This window comes from Suncus etruscus, chromosome 15 (genome assembly GCF_024139225.1).
Source record: "Suncus etruscus isolate mSunEtr1 chromosome 15, mSunEtr1.pri.cur, whole genome shotgun sequence".
In the NCBI taxonomy this organism is placed as follows: Eukaryota; Metazoa; Chordata; class Mammalia; order Eulipotyphla; family Soricidae; genus Suncus; species Suncus etruscus.
The window spans coordinates 87,785,953-87,810,059 of NC_064862.1; the positions used below are offsets into that span (position 1 = coordinate 87,785,953).

Sequence of the window (24,107 nt, forward strand, 5' to 3'; positions counted from 1 at the left end):
CCGCTTCCCCCACGTCTATCCTGCCAGCCAGGTTGAACCAAATATTTACCGACTCGGCTCAAATGAGACCCAGCAGGAGAACTGTCACAGATAGGCAGCCCGGAAAAATGTTGCTTCCTCCCTGTCCCCGAGAAAATAGGGCACAGGGGAAGGGAGGAGGGAGAGACTTTTTCTTCCGTGCCAGCAAGGCCCGGATAGATCCTTCAGGCTCCTCAGTTTGAACCTTTCGTCTTTTCTTTTGTAATTTTTTTTTCCCATTTTTTAGGAGTCTCACCCAGTGGTGCTCAGGGGTGACTCCTGGCTCTGTCCTCAGGGAATCACTCCAGAAAGGGCTCTGCGGATCCTCATGGGATGCCAAGGATCGAACCCGAGTGGGCTGTGTGGGCAAGGTAAACGCCCTCCCAGCTGTGCTCTCGCTCCGGCCCCCATGTTCATGCTTTCTGGCTTGGAAAGTGGGAGCCCCAGATTGTATTCCCAGCACTAATCATGGTCCCTCAAAGTGGTTCCTCCCCCAAAATCAAAGCAGGGGTTCCAGTGAGAGTGCAGTGGGCAAAGATCTCTCCTTACACGTGACCATGCTGGCTGGGTTTGATTCCCAGCATTTCAGAGTCCTCCCAGCCTCACCTGGAGGGGCCAGAGAGATAGCATGGAGGTAAGGCATTTGCCTTTCATGCAGGTCATTGGTTCAAATCCCGGCATCCCATATGGTCCCTCGAGCCTTCCAGGAGCGATTTCTTAGCATAGAGCCAGGAGTAACCGCTGAGCGCTTCTGGGTGTGGCCTCAAAACAATATAATAAAAAACATAAAGGAATCTGGGGCTGGAGCAATAGTGCAGCAGTAGGGCGTTTGCCTTGCAATTCCTGAGTACAGAGGCAGGAGTAACTCCTTAGTATCACTGGGTGTACCCCCCCCCAATATATGTAAAGGAATCTGTTGGTTGTAGTGGGGAAAGTGTTTGCCCTGCAAGCAGCCAACCCAGATTCCACCCCTGGCATCCCATATGGTTCCCTGAGCAACACCGTGATCCCTGATAACAGAGACTCGAGTCTGAGAACCGTCGAGTATGACCCCAAAACAAAACAAACATAACAAAATGTGAGGGGCTAGGGAGCACATGTTGGAGCACAGGCTTTGCTGAGGGAGCCCTAGGTTTGATCCCTGGCACCGCACACAGATCTCCCCTACCAGCACCACCAGGTAGAATCCCACACCCTCAAAAAAAGGGGGTTGGAGCAATAGCACAGCGGATAGAGCTTTTGCCTTGCATGCAGCCAACCCAGGTTTGATCTCCAGTTTGATCTTCAGTGATTTCTGAACGCAGAGCCAGGAGTAACCCCTGAGAGCCGCTAGATGTGGCTCAAAAGCCTCCCCCCAAAAAAAGGAGAAAAAAAGAAAAGAGTTGGACCTGGGGTCTCCCATCTTCAGAGGAAGCGTCCTCAAAGCGTCCTGTCCCCTGATCCCGCTGGGTGGCGCCCGAGCTGCAGCTGCAGGGCTCCTGGCGGGAGAGTTTGGGGTTCAGCCTGCACCTCGCTGGGAACCGGGGTGCAGGGTCTGAGCTGGGGGAGAGGTGCTGGGACGGGAGCGAGCTTGCACGCTGTGCACTTAACCAGACCCACTCTTCCGGGGGTACTTTTGGGGTGCAGAGGAGGACAGAGGAATATGGCCCTCCCCATCTTTGAGTCACACCCAGCCCGCTAACTACTGGATTCAGCGATTCAGCTTCCTGCCTCGATTTCCCTAGACAGCCCTTGTCTGAGTTTTGGGAAACCAGCTGTCCCCAGAGTCGGTGTCTCAGAAAATCCTCCTGTCCGTCCCATCTCTGAATCTCTGCCCTTTATTTTTTTGTATTAATTTTCATTATTTTTATTTCTTTTTGGCTACACCCGGCGGTGCTCAGGGGCTACTACTCCTGGCCCTGTACACAGAAATCCCTCCCGGTAGACTCAGGGGACCATATGGAATGCCGGGGATCGAACTTGGGTCAGCCATGTGCAAGGCAGACCCTCTCCACTGTGCTATTACTCTGACCCCCGCCCTTTTTTTTTTTTTTTTTTTTTAATCTTTGACCTTTCTTAGGGTGAACTAGAAAGACAGGACAGCAGGTAGAGCACAACCAACCTGGGTTCAATCCCCAGCATGCTCCAGAGTTCCTTGCCCAGCCAGGAGTGATTCTTGAGCACAAAGCCTGGAGTCAACCTTGAGCACTGTTGGGTGTGGCCCCCAAACAAACAAAAATTTCAGTGAATTTTGATGCCAGGACCTTCCTTATTTTTGTTTTGTTTTGTTGTTGGGTCCCACCCGGCAGCACTCAGGGGTCATTCCTGGCTCTACACTCAGAAATCGTTCCTGGCAGGCTCAGGGGACCATAGTTGGCAGGGATTCAAAACACCGTCCTTCTGCATGCAAGGCAAATGCTTCACCTCCATGCTATCGCTCCGGCCCCAGGACCTTCCTTTTTTAAAAAAGTTTTTTGTTTTGTTTTTGGTCCACACCCAGAGGTACTCCTGGCTCAGAGGTCACTCCTGGCAATGCCTGAGGAATCTTAGGTGGTACCAGGTATGAAATCCTCAAAACTGGGAGGCTGGAGCAATAGCGCACTGATTAGAGCGTTTGTTTGCCTTGCACGCAGCTGACCAAGTTTTGATCTCAGGCATCCCACAGGGTCCCCCGAGCACTGCCAGGAGTGATCCCTGATTGCAGAGCCAAGAGTCAGCCCTGAACATTGCTGGGTGTGGCCCAAAAAGCAAAAAGAGAAGGAAAAGGGAAACAAAGTTCAGCATCTCAAAGAGAAAACCCTGGTCTGGAACAATAGCACACCAGCAGGGCATTTGCTTTGCATGATGCTGATTCTGGAGGAACCAGATTCTATCCCCAGCATCCTATATGGTCCCCAAGCCTTGCCAGGAGAGATTTTTGAGCGCAGAGCAAGGAGTAACCCCTGAGCGCCATTGGGTGTGACCCAAAAGCCCAAAAATAAATAAAAGAACTAAGTCAAACTGCAGTTTAACTACAGCCTCCAGACCTCCCTGTGCCAAAGCCACTGTCCTATGAAAGTGTGAGTCAGTATGAGTCAGGGGTGACCCCATTCCTACATTTCAAACCACCAGCCCACCTCCTCAGGAGACACCAGCATCCCAACCTGGGCCCCCAGCAGACAGACCATTTCCCAACTCTACCCTCAGATTGCCCCAGGAGATGCTTTTGAGATCACATGGTGCCCAGGAGAGCCTGGAGCAAGGCAGGTCCCTTCATTTCTGTGATATTTCTCTTTATCTTTTTGTTTGTTTGTTGTGGATTTGCTGGCCACATCCAGGGCTGCTCAGGCGCTGATGATGCTTCTGTGACCCAGTGTGGTCTCTGATCTTGCTGGGGAGTGCATGCAATGTTGGGGACAAACCCAGGTCAACCACTTGTCAGGCAGGCATTTTAATTTCTCTTTTTTTTTTTGGTTTTTGGGCCACACCCGGTAACGCTCAGGGGTTACTCCTGGCTATGCGCTCAGAAGTCGCTCCTGGCTTGGGGGACCATATGGGACGCCGGGGGATCGAACCGCGGTCCGTCTCCTAGGCTAGCGCAGGTAAGGCAGGCACCTTACCTCCAGCGCCACCGCCCGGCCCTGCATTTTAATTTCTCTATTTTTTCTCTGACCCAGGAACCCTCTTTTTTTCTCTACACATCCCCTCCCCCAACCCCACACTTTCTTGGGGCCTCATTGGCTTCTAGAAGTTTCATTCCGGCTCTGCGCTCAGAAATGACTCCTGACAGACTCAGGGGACCCTATGGAATGCCGGGGACCGAACCTGGGTGGGCCCGGTGCAAGACAAGAGCTCATTACGACCACTGCAGTTTCCTGGGCGAAGTCACAGCTTTCTGCGAGTATTTCTGGGTACTACTGTGTTTCCATTTCATGTTTGTCTATGGTTAGTTATGAATCTTTTTAATGAAAGGGTTCAGCGTTTAATGTCATGTTTCCATAGGGGGGGTTATTATTATGTTTAGATGCCATGTTTTTCTTCTAGTCGTTTTATACGTTTTTTTTTTTTTCTTTTTGGTTTTGGTTTGGGGTCACACCCAAAGGTGCTCAGGGGTTACTCCTGGCTCTGTGCTCAGAAATCCCTTCTGGCAGTGCTCAGGGGACCATATGGGATGCCAGAGATCGAACTTGGGTCAGCCACATGCAAGGCAAATGCCCTGCCTGCTGTGCTATCACTCTGGCCCCTAGCTTTAAGAGTTTTATCTTTTCCGTATGAACGTACCTTGGGGAAGAAATCTAAGTGGTGCTTTTAGTAAAAAACTTAAGAACAACAACAGAGGGCCGGGCGGTGGCGCTGGAGGTAAGGTGCCTGCCTTGCCTGCGCTAGCCTAGGACGGACCGCGGTTCGATCCCCCGGCGCCCCATATGGTCCCCCAAGAAGCCAGGAGCAACTTCTGAGCGCATAGCCAGGAGTAACCCCTGAGCGTCACAGGGTGTGGCCCAAAAACCAAAAAAAAAAAAAAAAGAGAACAACAACAGAGAAAAAAACGTCTCAGTACTGGAGACAATGAGCTAGCTAGCTTAAGGCACTTATTCTGCATGTGGCAAACCTAGGTTCTATCCTCTTAATGGCCACCTTGAGCTCCTACCCCTCCATCAAAGTCCTAGTTCCCATGCTCACCCATCCTGCTTGGAAACCAGCCTACTCCAGAGCCAGGAAAACCTACTCGCCTGGTTAGGACTAGAAGTTTGGAACCAGCTCTCAAGTGCACGCTGCAACTGGGCCCCAGGCCGGGAAGGTCGAGCTGGGCCCGACACGGCCCAACCCAGCTAGACAGAACAGAGCTGTGGATGGATCGCCAAATACTCGTCTGTTCGGGGGCCACACTTGGCCGGTGTTTCAGGGTTCCTCCCGGCTCTGCACTTGAGGATCACCCCCCCCCCCCATGCGATGCTGCTCTCTGGGATGCCAAAGAAACGCCCTCCCCGCTGCGGTGCTATCGCTCTGGTCCCCGCCAAGCTTTGGGGACGGGGGTCCCCATAGAGCAGGCCCGTCGCGTCCCTCCTGGGCTGGCAGCCTCGACGGCGCGGCTGTCTCTGGGTCCTCCGGGGACTCCCCGGGCCTTTCGGCTGACGCCCCTCTGGCGCGGTCCCTCCCGGGCCTCCCTGCTCCCTCCCTCCCTCTCTCCGCCCCCGGAGGCCGGGCGGCGGGCGGGCGTGCCCGGGCGCGCGGGGCGGAGCGGGGCGCAGTGGCCTGGCCGGGCCTGGCCGGGCCGGTCGGGCGGGCGGGCCGCGGGGCCATGGAGGGGCTGCGGCGGCGCCTGTCTCGCTGGCGGCGCCTGCACATCCAGGTGCACCTGGCGGACGAGGCGCTGCTGCTGCCGCTGTCGGCGCGGCCCCGCGACACGCTCAGCGACCTCCGCGCGCGCCTGGTGCGGCTCGGCGTGGGCTCGTGGGGCCGGGCCTTCTACTACAACGCGCGCCGCCTGCCCGACCACTTGACGCTGAGCGACGCGCGCCTGCAGGACGGCGCCGTGCTGCTGCTGCTCAGCGAGCCCAGGTCGGGCCCGGGCGCCTGGGGGCCAGGGGAGGACGGGGACCCGGCCGGGCCCCTGGGGAAGGAGGCTCCAGGAGGGGCTGGGGGGATGGAGGGGCCTGGACTGGAGGAGGAGGGCCGGGCGGGGGGTCTCTGTCTCGCTGTCTCTATCTCCTTGACTCTCTGGGTCTCTCTGTCTCTGTCTTTCTGTGTCTCTCTGTCTCTCTGTCTCTGTGTCCCTCTGTCTCTGTCTCTTTGACTCTCTGGGTCTCTCTGTCTCTTTGTCTCTTTGTCTCTCTCTCTCTCTGTGTCTCTGTGTCCCTCTGTCTCTTTGTCTTTCTGTGTCTCTGCCTCTGTCTCTCTGTGTCCCTCTGTCTCTGTCTCTTTGACTCTCTGGGTCTCTCTGTCTCTCTGTCTCTGTCTCTTTGTCTCTCTAGGTCTCTCTGTCTCTGTGTCCCTCTGTCTCTTGTCTCTGTCTTTCTGTGTCTCTGCCTCTGTCTCTCTGTGTGTCTCTGCCTCTGTCTCTCTGTGTCCCTCTGTCTCTGTGTCTCTCTGTCTCTTTGTCTTTCTGTGTCTCTGCCTCTGTCTCTCTGTATATCTCTGTCTCTGTCTCTTTGACTCTGGGTCTCTCTGTCTCTGTGTCTCTGTCTCTTTGTCTCTGTCTCTCTGTCTCTTTGTCTCTCTATGTCTCTGTGTCTCTGTCTCTTTGTCTTTCTGTGTCTCTGCCTCTGTCTCTCTGTGTCCCTCTGTCTCTGTCTCTTTGTCTCTCTATGTCTCTCTCTGTCTGCCTCTGTCTCTCTGTGTCCCTCTGTCTCTGTCTCAGTCTCTCTCCATCTCTCTCTTCCTCCCTCTCCCTCTCTCTTCTCTCCCTTCTCTCCCTTTCTCTCTCCTCTCTTCCTCTTTCTCTTCCCTCTCTGTCTCTATCTCAATCTCTCTGTCTCTCCCTCTCTCTTCTCTCTCCCTTTCTTCTCTGTGTCTCTCTCCCCTTTCCCTCTGTCTCTATCTCAGTCTCTCTGTCTCTCTCCCTTTCTCTGTTTGTCTCCCTTTACCCCTTCCCCTCTCTTCTCTCTCTTCCTCTTTTCTCTCTCCCCCTCTTTCTCTCTCTTCACTCTCTCTTCCCTCTCCCTCTCTTTCTCTCTTTTCTCTCTCCCTCACTCTCTCTCCCCTCTCTCTCTCATCAGGCCGGAAACTCCCCCCGGGTCCCTGACAAGGAGGACCAGCTGATGTTCTTGTTCTGCCATCAGGACTGGAGCAGCCGGACATGGCACCCGGCAGGTGGGGTCAGGATGCGAGGTGGGATGGGACTCAGGGCTGGGTGGGGGCCCGGCACTAACCCCCAATCTCTCACCTCTGTCTCTGCCCTGAAGCCCCATCTCTGGGTATTTACACCACCTCCAGACTGTTTGTTTGTTTGTGGCCACTCCTGGGGCGATTCCACTTGACAGGGCTGGGGCGACTCCTGGCTCAGTGCTCCCAGCAGGGACCGTGTGCCAGGAGCAAACCCCAGGCCTCTGGTCAGTCATTGGAGGCCTCCTCCAGCCCTGTCCCTCCACTGTGCCTTGGCCTCCTCTAAAATGAACACTCACTGGGCATTTTCTAGTTCACCCATTCCTGGCTGTGCAAGGCACACAGTAGGTGCTTAATAATGAAAAGTTCAGGGGCCGGGGCCGGGCGGTGGCGCTAAAGGTAAGGTGCCTGCCTTGCCTGCGCTAGCCTCGGACGGACCGCGGTTCGATTCCCCCGGTGTCCCATATGGTCCCCCAAGCCAGGAGCGACTTCTGAGCGCATAGCCAGGAGTAACCCCTGAGCATTACCGGGTGTGGCCCAAAAACCAAAAAAAAAAAAAAAAAGAAAAGTTCAGGGGCCAGAGCGATAGCACGGTGGGGCAGGCTCTGGCCTGACCCAGATTCGATCCCCGGCATCCCACACACTTCCCTGAAGCCTGAGCTAGGAGTCAGCCTTGAGCTTCCCTGGGTGTAGCCACAAAATTAAAAACCCCAAAACCTAAACATACTGTGGACGCGGCTATGGAGAACATTATCCGGGGGTTCTGGGGAGAGGGTCTCAGGGTTGGAAATCCTGCCAGAAGCAGGAATCTGTGTCCCGGGCAAACCATGGAGTTGGGGTGAGCTGGTAGTCTGTTTGGATCTGCATTATAATCTACCTTTCTGGCTCTTCCTTCAGGCAGCTCCAGTCTAGGAGGTGAAGCTTTAACCAGGACCCGTGGACATGCTGGCAGAGCAAAGCAGTCTGGGGTGCAGGGGCCCCCAAAAAATAGCTGGGATGGAGTGTCCTAGGAGCCTGGACCTCAACCACAGGTAAGTTAAGGGACTATGGAGGGGCCGGAGCCGTAGCATAGCAGGGACGGCGTTTTTCATACATGCAGACCACCCAGATTCGATCCCTGGCACCCCAGAGGGTCCCCAGATCTCTGCAATTAAGGATTCCTAAGCACTGCAGAAAGGGGGACTTGGCTTCTAAGCATGTTTTTCTTGCACACTTTGCCTGCAATTCCATCCTCTGCCACCAGGTGGCTTCATAAAAGCCATTTTGACCACCCAGGATCTCTCCTTTTCTGTCCTGTTCTGCCAGGTTTGGGGGTCGTTCACCCCCGAAGCACTGCCCTCACCAGCTGATGCCCAATGCCTACTGCCTCGGACAGGCCTGCTGGAACCCCAGGCCCTGGTGTGAATGAAGGAGGAGCTGATGCTAGGATCCCGCCAGCCCAGCTCTGAGCCTCAGTACCTGCAGAAATTCCATCTGGCCTGAAGAGACAGACTCAGAGGGAAGAAGATGGGGGGTCCTGGAGATGGGAGAGGGCTTTGTTCATGCTCCTTGATTATTGACTTGGGGGCCACACCCTGCAGTGCTCAGGAGTCCCTCCTGGCTCTGGACTTGAAAGTCACTCCTGGAACTTTATAGGATGCCACGGATCTAACCCGGGTCAGCCACTTGCCAAGGCCCCACTTTGTACATTCTCAACTACTCCATTGCCCGGCCACACCAGGACCCTGCCCGAAGCAAGCATCCTTCCTACTTGACTCTAGCTCAGATGCCGCCTCCTCCAGGAAATGTTCTTGGATTCCCTCCCACCCTTGTCCCTTTTGGGGACTCTACTGTGAACAGCCTGGGCTGGCCGCTGCAACGGGTTTATCGCACCCCAATTTCAAATGACCTGTGGGGGGAGAACGGGTGACCACAAAGCCTTCTGCAGTATCACACCCAAATGTTCTTCCACTAAATGTTCTATGGCCCTTTGTGTGGAGTCTCTGGAATGAGTCTGGAGGGGTCCCCTTTGTCCTCTCTAGAGTGGAAACAGGGTGATAATAACCATGGGGAACCTTCTAGAAAGGACTCCAGGAAGTATTTATGTTCAAGTTAGGTGCACTTGGGGGTGAAAACTTGGGGAACCAGCAAGGGTAAAACCAAGAGTAAGCTTGGAGCACTGTCTTTGTACAAAAAGGGGGTACCCTGTGAACCCCTCAACCCAAGGAACTGGGAGCACAGGCAGACATGACCTCTAAAAATGACAAAGAATAAAACACCTTAAGAAACATCAAAACCTCCCTTCAGGGTGGAAACTAGGGGGGTGGGGGAACTGTTTTACATTCAGTTGAAGCCCCTTTACAGATGGGGTGTGCAAGGTCATGCCCAACACTCCCTAAACTGGGATAAACTAGTCCATGTTGGAGGGGGGGGGGTCCCCCGATGGAGGGAGAGGGAAGATTATTTGTTCCTTGACTGGGTCTAAGAGTATTTCTAGGCCTTCCTGACAGTTCACAAACACTATGCAAATCACATGCAAATCGCCCCATTTCTTAAGACCCGACAGCTCCTGCTTGTCTTCCATGATGATGTTGGCGCATTCTGGGGCGCAGGCCAGGAGGACTGATGGGGTGCAGAGCCGTGCCGCTACCTCTGCCTCCCCTGTCTCCTCTGCCCCTGCCTGCCTTCTGGTCCCTTCTGTCCCCCCAATCCCATCTGTCTCTTTCCCTGCTCCTGTGTTTCTAGTTCCTGAGACACATCAGTGCAGATCTGGGGAGGCGACTCCGTTTCTGGATGGAAAAACTGAGGCACGAGCCTGGCCTGAAGTCCCAGGACCGCACTGTTGGAGGGATAGTGTCCAGCTGGGGGTGCTCAAAGTGGGCTCTGTCTGGCACCCGAGAGATGGGACAGTGGGTTACATCCCCAACACCTCATAGGGTCCCCCAAGCTCCACCAGCTCCACCAGAGTGATCCCTGAGCACCGCACACACCCTGAGTGTGTGCCCCCAACTTTGGGCACCGGCCTCCCCGTCCGTCCCACATGACCTTTCCTTGCTCAGTTTCTGGTCCACTCCGCGGAGTCCCCCGCCTCCTCTTCTGTGTGCCCCATCTCCCCACCCCTGGGTGCGCCCAGGCCCGCCTGCCCCACCCAGAGCAAGTCTGGGCCGCGGAGTTTCGGTGAGACTTGGCGGGGCTCGGCCCGCCGCCTGCACAGGGCTCCGCTCTGGATCGAGGGACCCGAGAAATCTGGGAGTGCTCCCCTCTTTTCTCCTCCCTCTGTCTCCCCTCTCCCCTCCCTCTCTTTGCTTGGCTCCTAAGCAAAGTCCCTGGAGCAGGTGCTTCCCTGCACCTACAAGCTCCCGGCACTAGAGGTCGCAGGAGAGGCAGCATCTCTGCTAACCTGGTTCGAGCCCCGGCAGCCCATAGGGTCCCCAAAATAAAAATCAAACACATGGGGCCGGAGAGATAGCATGGAGGTAAGGCGTTTGCCTTTCATGCAGGAGGTCATCGGTTCGAATCCCGGCGCCCCATATGGTCCCCTGTGCCTGCCAGGAGCAATTTCTGAGCCTGGAGCCAGGAATAACCCCTGAGCACTGCCAGGTGTGACCCAAAAAAAAACAAAAAAAAATAAAATAAAATAAAAAATCAAACACATATAATCAATCTTCCCTTCTAGGGCACCTAGACTCTTCCCGAGTCTCCTGGGAAAAGCCCCTCACTCTCCACTTTCTCTGCTGCTCCATGGTAGTCTGCAGACCCTCGGCCCCTTCCCAGGGGGACGCAGGCAGGAAAAATACCAGGTACAGGGCTTTGGCATGGACTTGGGGGGGGATCTCCCCTGAAATATTAACACCCCTCCCTTATTTATCCTTATAACATTTGCAAGTTTATTCCAGTTCGAAACACTCCTGCTGCCCTCCCAGGTCCTCCAGGCTGGCATTCACTTACCATCCTGGGCATTTTAATAAGATGCCATCGAGAGGGGGCTGGAAGGACCAAACCCCAGAACCCCTACTCCCGGCCCCCCTCACCGCCGTGTCTAGGTGCAGCGGCCACCCCTGCTCAGGATTGAAATTCTGGGCACTCGGGGCTTCTGCCACGGTGATAAATGGAGAAAAATCAGGATTAATTATCGACTGTTCTGCAGAGCCAGCGCGATCTGGGCAGATAAAGGGGGACCCAGGTTCTGCTTCCCGGGGGTGGAGACTGTGGCTGCCAGAGGGGACCAGCCCAGAGCACTGGAACCAGAGGGGATGGGGCTTCACTTGCATCCCTTTTCTGTTTGCTTTTTGGGACAAGAAAGGACGTAAATAAACAAACGGAAACTTCTGGTTCTGGACCAGAGCGATAGCACAGCGGGGAGGGCGTTTGCCTTGCCTGCGGCTGTACTGGGTTTGATCTCCAGCATCCCATATGGTCCCCCCGAGTCTGCCATGAGTGAGTCCTGAGTGCAGAGCCAGAAGTAACCCCCGAGCATCACCGAGTGTGGCCCCCAAACCAAAAAACTGACTTCCAGTTCTGATAGATTGACTTGGGGGAAGTTCAGTAGGTAGGCTCAGAAATGATGCAGAATTGGGGAGTGGATTGTTGTTGTTTTGTTTTAGGGCCACACCCAGAGATGCTCAGTGGTTGGTTACTCCTGGCCCTGCACTCAGGAATGGCTGTGCATGGGACCCAATGAGATATCGGGCATCGAACCCAGATCAGCTACCTGAGCAAGGCTGGAGCTCTCCCCAATCTGTGCAGTCGCTCCAGCCCTGGGATATTAATCCTGAAGGTACTATTTCTCCATTGCTTCCTGCAGCCCCTCAAGATGAAGTGGGGTCAGAATCTTCGCCCAGAGGTAAGGCCTCTGTGTGGGTAGTGAGAGATGCTAGGTGGCCAGCCTGCGCCCAAATATTAGGAAACAACCAGAGTTAACCACCACAGCACCAGAGCAAGAGCACAACAGGGAGGGCACTTGCCTTGCACAAGGTTGACCGGGTTTGGGTTTGATCTCCAGAACCCCAGAGAGTCCCCTGAGCACTGCTGGGACTGATTCCTGAGTGCAGAGCCAGGGGGAAGCCCTGAGCACCGCTGAGTGTGATGTGACCTCCAAAATAAACTACTACAAAGAGAACCCACTTTTATTTATTTTGGGGGCTGCAATAGCACAACGGGTAGGATGTTTGCATGTGGCTATTTCCTGTCACCCCCATATGGTCCACTGAGCCTCATCAGGAGTAATTCCTGACTGTAGCTGGGCCTATAGCCCAGAAACCAACCAAGAAATACATCTGCATTCACAGACCTTGAATCCTGGGGTTCTTTTGTTTTTGGTTTTTGGTTTGGGGTCCCACCTAGCAGTGCTCAGGGCTGACTTTTGCCTCTGCACTCAGGGATCCCTCCTGGCAGACTTGGGGGACCCTATGGGACAATGTCAGGGATAGAACTGGGTCAGCTGCATGCAAAGCCAAGCCCCCATCCCCATTGTGTTTTAGATCCAGCCCAACAAATAATCTTTTGATAGTTCTGAGGCTCAAAATATATGTGCTCAGAGTCTCAAAATGCTGGGGAGCAATAGATTCCGAGTAGGGCCACATGGGAAAGGTTTTTGGAAACAAGCAACAAACCTCCTAAGAGAAAATGCCAGGATGGGGGCCCAGGAGTGAAGGCGGCTGGGCTGGTTCCAGATCCTCCCCGTCGGGTGGGCGGCTCCGCGGGACCCCCCCTGATTAGATGGTCACTCCCTGTGATGAGGCCCAGTATCAGGGGAGCCCTCCCTGACCCACATTTTAGGCAGGTAGGCCCTCAAGGGGTGGGCCCAGCGGGGCTCCCCAGGGGAGAAGGAAGGCAGGGAGGCCTCTGAGTGGCTAGAGCTGAAGCCAAAGTTAATTAGCCCCCAGGATTAATTAGGGGCCTGAAGAGGTGGAAAAAGTTCTTCCCCATCCTGGAGCTGCCTCCTCCCCCCTTTCTCTCTCTATCTTGTCTCTGAGCATAATTGGCTCCTTCATTCTACTTACCAGTAGTTATTCATTGATTTTAAATCTGGCCACACACAGCGGTGCTCAGATTTCTGGCTCTGTGCTCAAAAATCACTCCTCCTGGTGCTTGGAGGAATTCATCTTATGTGGGATGCTGGGGTCGAACCCGGTTTGGCTGAGTGCAAGGCAAGTGCCTTCCCCACTGTGTTATCACCCCCAAAATAAGTTCCTTTTATTATTTATTTGCTTATGATTTTGTTTTGTTTTGTTTTTGGGTCACACCCGGCAGTGCTCAGGGGTTTCTCCTGGCTCTACACTCAGAAATCGCTCCTGGCAGGCTCGGGGGACCATATGCAATGCCGAGATTTGAACCACCATCCTTCTGCATGCAAGGCCAACGTCTTACCTCCATGCTATCTCTTCGTTCCCTGCTTATGAATTTTGTTTTTGTTTTGTGGCCACCCCCAATGGTGTTCAGGGCTTACTCCTGGCTCTGCACTCAGAAATCACTCCTGGTAGGCTTGGGGGACCATATGGGATGCTGGGGATTGAACCCAGGTCAGCCACATGCAAGGCAAACTCCTTACCACTGTGCTACTGCTCTGGCCCCCCAAATATGTTATTTTTGAAATGCACTTTTAGGGGGGTTGGAGCAATAGCACAGTGAGAAGGGTGTTTGTCTTGCATGTGGCTGATTCCTGGGTTAGCTTCCTGGCATCCCATGTGGTTCCCTGAGCCCTTCCTGGAGTGATTCCTGCGCCAGGAGTAGCCCCTGAGAATTGCTGAAAGTGGGTCCCCCAAAAAATAAATGACAAGTTGTTGGGATTACTTGGAATTCAGGAAAAGGCTTCTAGAGAATGAATTGAGGTTGTGTTTGGGGACCCCAAGTAACAGTCTTCTCTGCCCCCCCAGCCTTTTCTAGTCACCCTAAACTTAAAGATGGGCACAGACTTGGGGTCCCCTCTGTACTGAGGCCCTTGTCTTCCTTAAGTGGACCCCAACATAAAGCCCCACTGGGTGGATTACACATTCTCACCCATCCGGAGCCCTTTCCCTGAAATGGACTGACCTTTGGGGTCCCCCCCGGAAGGCAGGAGTGGACTTAGACAGCGGGGCATACACGGACACAGACACACATGAACACACAACATCTGCATGCAGGTGTCCCTTGTGGGGGGGGGTGGCACCCTGGGCCCTCCCCCAGCCTCCCCGCCTCTGCCCAGGACAATTATAGTGTCAGAGCCAGGCTGAGCCCCAGACAGACCGACCTCATGTTTAATTCATCCCCAGCTAAGTATAGAGCCCGCCCTGCCCTTCCCTGCACCAGGGGCACAGGAGTAGGGGCGGCTGCCCCACCCCACCCAGAACCTTTTCCCAGAAAGAGGAAGGGAGGGAGGAGGGAAGGGAGGAGAGGGGAGGAAACAGTCTCTGCTTCTCCTCTTCCTGGGGGTCCAAGATCTAAAATACTGAGACAGGACAGTGATCCTCTCCTTGCTCCTGCCTTGCACCCAGGTGGCTTGGCCGGGGTTTCGACCCCCAGCACACCCCTATGTTCCCTTTAGCCCTGCCAGAAGTGAATCCCTGAGCACAGTCAGGTATGGAGGACTCCCAGCAGCTCCACTCTAAAAAGAGGAAAATAAACCAGGCCAGAAGTCCAGCTGTGCACAGCTGGGGAGAGGTCTGGGCTGGAGGAGGGCGGGATTCGAACCCGGGGCCCCCAGAGCCTGCAGTCTGCAGCAGGGCTGACGTTTCCATGGCAGCCCGGCTGGAGGCGGCCAGAGCACTCAGCGTCCCCGGGAGCCAGAGCTAAAAATAGCAAGCGACACTCGGGGCTCATTAGCTGCGGGGTTTGGTCCCCGTTAGTTAGGTCGGCTGTAGTGGAGGGAAGAGGGGCCCAATGGCCCCCTTAGATGGGAGCAGACTCTCTGCACCATATTGGGGTCTCCAAAGCCCAGGGGAGACCCCCCGCCCTGTCACTCTTTTCCCCCAGCACCCCCACTTTGGTCTTCCTTCATGGGATCCACCTGCTGCCTTTAGGCTGTACCTCTGGGTCCATCTATTTGGGGAGAGGTCACACCCCAAGGTGCTCAGGGGTCGCTCCTGGTTCTGCTCTCAGGCATCGCTCCGGTGGGGCTAGACTCCAGTGAGGAGGTCACTGGCCTTGCACAAGAGGACTTGATCCTGTGTCCTGAGCACTATCAGGGTTAGAACTGAGCCCTAGGGGCCCGGAGAGATAGCACAGCGGCGTTTGCCTTGCAAGCAGCTGATCCAGGACCAAAGGTGGTTGGTTTGAATCCCGGCGTCCCATATGGTCCCCCGTGCCTGCCAGGAGCTATTTCTGAGCAGACAGCCAGGAGTAACCCCTGAGCACCGCCGGGTGTGGCCCAAAAACCAAAAAAAAAAAAAAAAAAAAAGAACTGAGCCCTGAACACTGTTAGCGTCAGTGTAAGGAAGGAGGGAGGGAAAGCAGGGAGGAAGGAAGGAAGGAAGGAAGGAAGGAAGGAAGGAAGGAAGGAAGGAAGGAAGGAAGGAAGGAAGGAAGGAAGGAAGGAAGGAAGGAAGGGAGGGAGGGAGGGAGGGAGGGAGGGAGGGAGGGAGGGAGGGAGGGAGGAAGGGAGGGAGGGAGGGAGGAAGGGAGGGGAGGAAAGAAATAGGAGGGAGGGAGGAAAGGGAGAAAGGGAGGGAAGAAAAAAAGAAAGGAGGGAAGGAGGAAAGACAGAGGCAGGACAGAGGACCAGAGAGACAGACCCATGTTAATGCACCTGCCTTGCTCACAGTCTGTCTGGTTTCAATTCCCAGCTCCCCTCTGGTCCCCTGAGCCCTTCCAGGGGTGATCCCTGACACTGCTGCTATGACACTGAACCCCCTTTCCCCACCTCTCCTAACATTTTTAACATTTTTAATTTTGTCACTCAAAACCTCCTGGCAGGTTCAGGGGACCCTATGGGATGCTGGGGATCGAACCCGGGTCAGCGGCACCCTCCCCGCTGTCCTATCTCTCTGCCCTCCTCCCCCTGCAGAATACAAACAAACAAAAAAGAAACTTTTAGGCAAATCAAAGAGGAATGTGAAAAAGGCAGGAAGGTAAGTGAGCTCCAGGCTTAGGAAAATCAAGGTCAGCAGCCGGTGGGAACTATAAGTCCCCATTTCCCCCCTGGTGGCTGACCCTCTTTCTCCAGCTTTCCGGGGCACCCCGACACTTACAGAGGCAGGTGGGCTTCTGGGGGGGCATTTCTGCTGCTGGCAGCCCAGAGCCCAACGAGACCAGAGCCATGGATCCTGGGCACCGTATCCAGCTCACAAGTACCCAAATAATTTGAGATTTAAAACCTGGCTCCTCAGACTCTCTGGCTTCATTGTAGGAGTGGGGGGGCACTTTGTGGAAGTGGGAGAGGGGAGGGTTCTCTGCACACACTCAAGAGAGAAGGGAAAGGAAGCGAAGATCTGGGGTGATAGCTTCCCCCCAAGGTTTGAGGGGGCACCTCCTGCCACTCCAGGGTAGGATAAAACTGTGGGTACTGGTTCCCCAATTTTGATTTGGAGGTTCCAGAGAGATGATCCAGCAAGGAAATGCTGGTCTTGCATGCTAGGTTCAATCCTTGGCACTCCCTTAGGGTTCTCACAAATCCTGCGAGGAGTGATCCCTGAATGCAGAGCCAGGAGTCAGCCCTGAGCACTGGTGGATGTGATTAAAAACCAAACCAAACCAAACCCAAACAGTGTTTTGGGGCCAGAGCAACAGCACAGCTGGGAGGGTGTTTGCCTTGCACACAGCTGACCTGTGTTCGATCCCTGACTTCCCATAGAGTTCCCTGGGCCTGCCAGGAGTAATTTCTGAGTGCAGAGCCAGGAGTAACCCCTGAGCACCACCGGATGTGGCCCCAAAATAACAACCCTGTGTTTTGGGTTTTTTTTGGGGGGTCCACACCTAGCAGTGCTCAGAATTTGCCCCTGTTTTTGCATTCAGGTTTCTATCACTCCAGTCTGACCCATATTTGTCTTGGAGCCATAGTACAGCAGGGAGGGCACTAGCCTCGTGCACACAGTTGACCCGGGTTCGATCCCCAGCATCCCATAGGGTCCCCAAGTTCACCAGAAGTGAATCCTGCCTGCGGAGTCAGGAGTCAGCCCTGAGCATTGCCAGGTCTGACTCCCCAACATAAAATTAAAAAATAATTCTAGATAGGGGTTCTCAAGGCCGATTTTGGGGAGACCCCTAGAGTATCCTGCTATGTGCTGCCCCTGGGCAGGGCAGGTGACAACAAGCCTCTACAGTGACCTGCGTGGGTCACCCCCAAACCCCCCCATCTCCCAGTCAACTATCCTCGGCCAGCCAGTGCCCGGCTTCTGTTCTTTCCATAATCTCCCTAAAGTTTAATTGTTGTTTTATTCATCCGTGACCTTTCTCTCTCATCTGGAGACGTATTATTGCTAATCTACAAATTTCAAGAACCAGATTTATTTGCAAAACCAATTACCTGCCTATGCAAATGGACTCTCTCTGGCGCCAGCCTCCCCCAGCTTGTGGGTAGCCTGGGGGGGGGATGCAGCTGCCTGGAGTTTTCAGCTCCCCCCCGTTAGTCCCCCCTTCCAGCCCAACTCTTGGACGCAAACTTATCTCTAATTCCTCCCGAGCTGGACGGGCCCTCTCGGCCCTGGAGTTAATTAGAATCTTAGCAATCAAGGGGGAGCTTGAACTTAGATCCGGAAAGCACCTCCCTCTCCTGTAGCTGCAGATCGGATGGTCCCCCCTCCAGCTCCTTCTACTGAGAAGGAGGTCCCCATTATTTATTCCAGAGGACCCCAGGCAGGTTCAATCCCCAGCACCCCCCACCAAAGGTTTCCCTATGGACATCTTGGGAGTGATTCTAGCTAGAGCAGAGGCAGGAATATGCCCTAAATACTGCTGAAGGTGGCCCCAAACCAAAAATAAAATAAAATAAAAATAAAAAAGATAGGGAAGGCCAGAGCAATAGCACAGCAGGGAGGGTGCTTGCCTTGCGTGCAGCTGACCCAGGTTTGAGCCCTGACATCCTATAGTGTCCCCCGAGCCTGCCAGGACTGATCCCTGAGTCCAGAGCTAAGAGTAACCCCTGAGCACTGCTGGGTTTGGCCCCTAACTCCCCAACCCCCCCCCCAAAAAAAACAAAAAACAAAAGGAAAGGTGGAGGGTAGAAGGATGTTTGTTTATATGAGCACATCTGGTGGTGCTCAGAGGTTCCTCCCGACCTTGTGCTCCAGCATCACTCCTGGTGGTGCTGGGATGGGGGGACCCTATGGAATGCCAGGGATCAAACCAGCATCCGCCTCCCTGCTGTCCTATCGCTTTGCCCCCAAATGCCTTATTTATGCTTGGTTTCCCCTCCCAGTGAACCACTCACTTCCAATGAGTCCCATTAGGGTCATGTGCAAAGCTTCTCAGCAAAATCTGGGCTGAGAACTCGTGTGTGTGTGTGTGTGTGTGTGTGTGTGTGTGTGTGTGTGTGTGTTTGCCTGCTGAGAAAAGAAGTAACAAGGGTTCATGGGGCGTATTCCTGAACCCTTTGTATGTACAGCAGACAGTTTTGAATAAATGGAAAATCTCCCTGAGGTTCAGGGACTGGACATTCAAGGAAGATACTCTCTGTCTCTCTCTGTCTCTCTGTCTCTCTTTCTGTCTCTCTCCTCTCTCTCCCCTCCTGCTCTCTCCTCTCCCTCTCTCCCTTTCTCTCGTCTTCCCCCAATTGCTTTCCTATGCACATAGATCAGAGTGTTATTTTAATTGATTTCTGACTCAGCCTCTCTCCCCCCCTCTCTCTTCCCCTTCTTTTCTTTCCAGCTCTGCGTATATCCCCTAGTTTCTTCCTATTCAAAGTCATGCAGGCTCTGATGATACAGTCTCTCAGGCCTGAAGGAAAATTGCCAGCCACCCCAGCAGCAAAATAACTGAGACGGCAGGCGGCCGGAATGGAATTAAGTGAGGGGTACAGAGGGGAGAAAGAGAGAGAGAGAGAGAGAGAGAGAGAGAGAGAGAGAAAGAGAGAGGCCTTATTTAAGCTCAAAAAGGGGCCCTGCCAGGGGGTGCCAGGAAAACCTTCAAAACGTGCCCAGCCCTTCGATGACCAGGTTCAGAGCTGAGTTCTCAACGCCCCAGGATAGGACTTGGGGTGGTGGTGGTGATGGATAGAGGCAGAAAGTGGGGACCACGGGTAACCCAGCTCAACCACTGCCCCCCATCCACTCACGCTCCCATCCTTCCTCACCAATCCACCCCCGAAAGTTTCCTCCAGGTTTTATTTATTCTGCATTGGGGGGGGGGCCCTTTGCACCCAGCAAATTTAGAGGTTTAGTATGGAGATGAGGGGGTAGAAAAAGGGCAGGTTCACGGGCGCCCTCTGGCGGCCGTTTAGGGGAACTGAGCTTTGCCCCTGCTGGTGGCGGCGCCCTGGAGAAATTGGGAGTTTGGACCACGGGGCTCACGCGCGCCCTCTGCCGGCCACTGCCGGGAGGACTTATAGACTTCAGGGAGGTAAAGTGGGGTTTGGCTTTGTTTGGGGGAATACTCAGGAATACTCCCTGCGGGTGCTCGAGCAACCACAGGGGAGGCCGGGGATCGAACTCAGGGTCTGACACGTGCAAGGCAAAAGCCCTTTCCACTGTGCTATGGCTCACCCAGTTATGCCTGGGAGACCCCTGGGCACCTCTCCCCACCCCTCTCTCCTTTTCCTGAGCTCCCCTCTCCAGCCCAGGGGGAGTGATGGAGCCTTTTCAGAGCTGCCTCCTGTATCAGCCTGCCTGGCCCCACATCTGAGCATCCTTAGAGTCGCACGCGAGGATGCCAGGTAGATTATCTGCAGGCACCAACCCTCCCGGGAGTTTTGCAAATAATCTTCAAATCACCTCATCTCGTGCTCAGAACTTAACAGGCATCCAGCTGGGTTCTGCTCCCCAGGAAGGAATTCCCCAGGCCCCCACAGTCAAGGGGAAAAAAAATCGTTTCTTCTTCTCCTGCCTCCTCCTCTTCCTCCCCCGGGGCCTGCCCCCCTCCCAGCACTTTTAAGCAAAAGCCCCATTCCCTGGAGAGGAATATGTGGGGGGAGCATTTGATTCAGGCAGCACCTCCACTTTGAATTTCTCCTCTCTGGGCACGTATTACCTTCCCCCTGTGGTTCTGGTCTCTGGGGGGCTGTTTCTACTTTCTCTGAACCCCATTTTTTAGTGGGGGGGCACATCACCAGAAGGTGATCAGGAGGAAGCTTCGACCTCCCTCGCCCCAATAAATCCATCGTAAACAAGGCCCTGTGGTGACTTAGTGGCAGAGAATCTGAGGCCTAGAGTTGGATCTCCAAGACCACCCACGTGCCCAACACAACAGAACCCACTGGGCTCCCCCTGGGACCCCAAAGGGTAGGGGGAGGATGTGGTTAGTTCCGGAGGAAGTCACAACAACAACAAAGGCCAAAAATCCTTGGAGCTGGAGTCATAGGACAGTGAGAGAGCACCTGCCTGGCATGCAGCAACAGACCTGGGCTCCATCCCAGGCATTCCATAAGTTCCCTGAGCACTGCCAGGAGTGATCCCTGAGCACAGAACCAGGAGTCAGCCCTGAGCACTGCCGAGTGTGGTTCTCAAAAGAAATAAAAATGTGGGAGAGCTGAAATTGGAATCCCGAGTTGGTGTGGGTGGGAGGGGAGAGGCGGATCTGGAATAAGGTGATGATGGTGTGTGTATATGTGTGTGTGTGTGTGTGTGTGTGTGTGTGTGTGCGCGTGTGTGTGCGTGCGCGCGCCTAGTTACTGGCAATACCTTCTCCTTTCTTTTCCACCTGCAGTCTCACCTCCTTCAGGCAGCCCTCCTAGATATCCTGGGTGCCCCAGCTCCTCCACCCTCCCATTCATGCCCCTTGTCTGGGAGCTCAGGGGCTGGTGGGGAAAGGGGAAAACAGTCTCTGTCAGTCTCTGTGTCACTGTCTCTGTCTCTCTGTCTCTGTTTCTCTCTCTCGGGCCTCCCTGCCCCCTTTCCCTGGCTGCCGCCTCGCCACCCTATTTAGGCATCGCTCTGGAAAAACCTGATTACATTCCAGCCTGACCTTCTCGCTGCTGGCGGGGCCCATTACCGCGTCAATCACGCAGCTCAGAGAGGGAAAAATTATTTTATCTTTAACGATACTTAAAACTGCTCAGCTGGGTTGTCAGGGGGTCTGAGCTCTGGAGTCCTGCCGCCTGCCAGCTCCTGTTCTCTCTCTCTCTCTCTCTCTCTCTCTCTCTCTCTCTCTCTCTCTCTCTCTCTCTCTCTCTCTCTCTCTCTCTCTCCTCCCCCCCCTCTCCCTCGCTCCCCCTCTCCCCCTCTCTCTCCCTCTCTCTCTCCCTCTCCCTCTCTCTCTCTCTCTCTCTCTCTCTCTCTCTCTCTCCCCTCCGTTTCCTTCGTTCACACAATCTGCTGCAATCTTCTGTGTGCAGGCTAAACTCAGGGGCTGAATTCCAGGGTGCGGGAGGAAATTTTGATCCTCCTATCTGTCCTGGGGGGTTCTTGGGCAGGGAGGGGACCTGGCATGCTGCATGGTGGGTACCCCAGAAAACTCCCAGCCATAAAAATCCAAGGTAGGTCTGGAGCGATAGCACACAGAAAGGGTGTTTGCCTTGCATATGGCAGACCTGTGCTCGGTTCCATATGGTCCCCCGAGTCTGCCAGGAGCTATTTCTGAGCACAAAGCCAGGAGGAAGCCCTGAGTGCCGTTGGGTGTGGCCCCAAACCCTCTCAAAATAAAAATATCACTCTGGCTCCTCAAAAATTATGGCTTTTTAAAAGCTATTATTAGGGCAAGGGGGCAGAATGATTGAGAGTATAGCGAGGTGGAAGGTCCCACTGATCCTTGTCAGGAATCAGCCCTGAGCACAGAACCAGGAGTCAGCCCTGAGCACTGTCAGGTGTAGTCCCCCAAATTAACAAACAAACCAAAAGATCAGGGCCAGAAATAGAATAGTGAGAGGTTAGGAAAGGCCTTGCCCTGTGTGCAACCCACCCCAACTTGACCCCTGGCACCTCATAGAGTCTCTGAAATCCCCCTTTGCCAGGAGTGACCTGAGCACGGAGCCAGAAGCAATTTCCAAGAGAACCAAAACAACAAATTTCAAAGATGGGGTGTGGCTATGGAAACAGTATCCGAGAACTTGAGGGAAACTTCTGAAAGCACAGATAGACCCTTTGTTTTTTTTCTGTTTACTTTGGGCCACACTGGCTGTGCTCAGGGATTCCTCCTGGCTCTGTGCTAAGGAATCACTCTTGGCAGTGCTTGGGGGACCATATGGGATACCGGGGATTGAACTTGGGTTCTGCAGCATACAAGGCAAGTGTCCTCCCCTCTGTGCTATGGCTCAAGTCCCCAGCTGGGCCCTTTGAGAATGACAGTGTCCTCAACTGAATGCTCCGTGGGTACCATAAAGGACAAGAAGCTGTCAGAGGGGAGGACCAAGTAGCCCCCAAACTCCAATTACTGACACCCCCATTTTACCTCCTCCTGCACCCCAAAAACCTCACCACTGGGCAGGTTTGCCCTGTGACCTCCCCATCCCTCCTGTCCCCAAGGCCAGCGGCCCTGTCTGTCTTCATAGTATCAAACCAATGAGACCACCCCAGAGCCCAGTTGGTTAACAATGAGCTATTTTCATAATTGTTGTCATGAAATTATCAAAGTTAAGCCTGTGGCCTGCACTTGTGGAGCTGTTCTGGGGGACGTTATCTGTTCTGGGGGGGGTTGAGGGGTGTCCCTAGGATCCGCAGCCCCAGAGAACAGCAGAGGCTCGCCTGGCCGCTCCCTGGAGCTGCGCCCGCCTCTTCCATTACGAAATTGCTTTAGTCGCGTTTTAAATAACGAAGAGGAAAATCATTTCATTTCTGGGACACACACAGATCGATACGCTGCCCTTCGGCCCACGTGACGGATGGTCTTGGCAAGCGGCCACCACTTAATCCAGTTCCTGGGAGTGCCCAGCCTGGCGTGTGTGTATGGGGGGGGGGCTTGTCATGGACTTTTTTGGGAGGTGGCCTTCCCAACTGCCTTCACACTAGAAGCACCTCGGATGTTTGGGGGATCTATGAAGGCTCGACACTCCCCACAGAGTGCGGCCACTCTTAGACCAGATACATGTTTGGGGGTGAAGATGGGTCCATGAGGTGTCTGGAGGGATGGGGGGTTGGGCTGGGGGAGGGGGCTTGGCATGGCTAAAGAAGATGCAGCACAATAAGAGATATACAGTTGGGGCCGGGTGGTGGCGCTAGAGGTAAGGTGCCTGCCTTGCCTGCGCTAGCCTAGGACGAACCGCAGTTCGATCCCCCGGCGTCCCATATGGTCCCCCAAGCCAGGAGCGACTTCTGAGTGCATAGCCAGGAGTAACCCCTGAGCGTCACTGGGTGTGGCCCAAAAACAAAACAAACAAACAAACAAAAAGAGATATACAGTTCTGCGCGCATATAGACGAACCTATACGGTAGTACTGACATATCCATCTAGGTACATATGTGTAGTTTATGGGACCCTCTAGGGTCATAACAGCATTTGAGGGAAGCAGGGGCATATAGGGGGAAAATATGGACATATATGTAGGTATATACATTCTACAGGTGAGATAAACAGTATTTATGTATGTACAGAGGCATATGTGGCACCATAGATACATATAGGGGCTGGAAAGATAGGGCAAAGGTTTAGGCCTTTGCCTGGCATGCACTGAGCCATGTTCGATTCCCGACGCCCCATAATGTCCCCTGAGCTCTGCCAGGAGTGATTCTAGAGCACAGAACCCGGAGTTAGGCCTGAGCATCGCCGGATGTGACCCTCCCCAAAACAAAACAAACTCCTCTCCCCCAAAATAAAACAGTACCAATATTACTGGGGAGGAAGGGGGAAAAAAAGAGGAGGATTCTACAGTGAAATACAGTGTTGGATATGGGTCTTGCCTGTAGTTAACGAAGATGAGGGAATCTCGGTGTCAGGGAGCCCTGAACCAGTTTCCCTAAGCCTGACCCGGTTGTCATCCATCTGTCAGGGTAATTTGGGGGGCAGGGGTGCCCATGCTCAACCCCGGTGGGGAGATGAAAACCCCTCCTGTAACTCACCATTGGCTCTTTTTAAATTTCAGTTGGAGGGGCTGTGGATCACAGAAGGGGTGGGTTCGGAAGCCCCTTTCTGGGGTGCCAGGCCGAGTCATCCAGGGGTTGGTAAAAGCCACTTTGGTAGCAAGACGCCTGACTGGTTTGGTTTCATTCCTGGTTTTCATTTATTTATTTTTGGGGGAGCACTCAGGGCTGACTCCTGGCTCTGTGCTCAGGGATCACTCCTGGCAGCGCTCAGGGGACCCTATGAGATGTCAGGGATTGAACCATGCAAGG

General features: G+C 54.2%; 1 protein-coding gene across 3 annotated transcripts; it reads left to right on the plus strand.

The window, feature by feature from the left end:
• The first annotated feature begins 5,275 nt into the window (after positions 1-5,275).
• On the plus strand, positions 5,276-8,754 carry TINCR (TINCR ubiquitin domain containing). Of its 3 annotated transcripts, none has more exons than XM_049788066.1 (4): positions 5,276-5,535; positions 6,693-6,804; positions 7,696-7,829; positions 8,042-8,754. In XM_049788066.1, exons 1-2 carry the CDS (start codon positions 5,276-5,278, stop codon positions 6,733-6,735), a joined length of 303 nt encoding a protein of 100 aa, XP_049644023.1. In that variant the 3' UTR covers positions 6,736-6,804; positions 7,696-7,829; positions 8,042-8,754. The 3 variants fall into 3 exon arrangements, with proteins under 3 accessions (XP_049644023.1, XP_049644022.1, XP_049644024.1); XM_049788065.1 differs by having other exon boundaries at positions 6,693-6,786; XM_049788067.1 differs by having other exon boundaries at positions 6,693-6,786; positions 8,174-8,754.
• The last annotated feature ends 15,353 nt before the right edge of the window (positions 8,755-24,107 follow it).

Bases quoted from the DNA above. Each gene is read 5' to 3' on its own strand.
- TINCR (XM_049788066.1), top strand. From the start codon at position 5,276: ATGGAGGGGCTGCGGCGGCGCCTGTCTCGCTGGCGGCGCCTGCACATC. The intron at 5,536-6,692 runs GTCGGGCCCGGG...CTCTCTCATCAG, and splicing joins CTGCTGCTCAGCGAGCCCAG to GCCGGAAACTCCCCCCGGGT.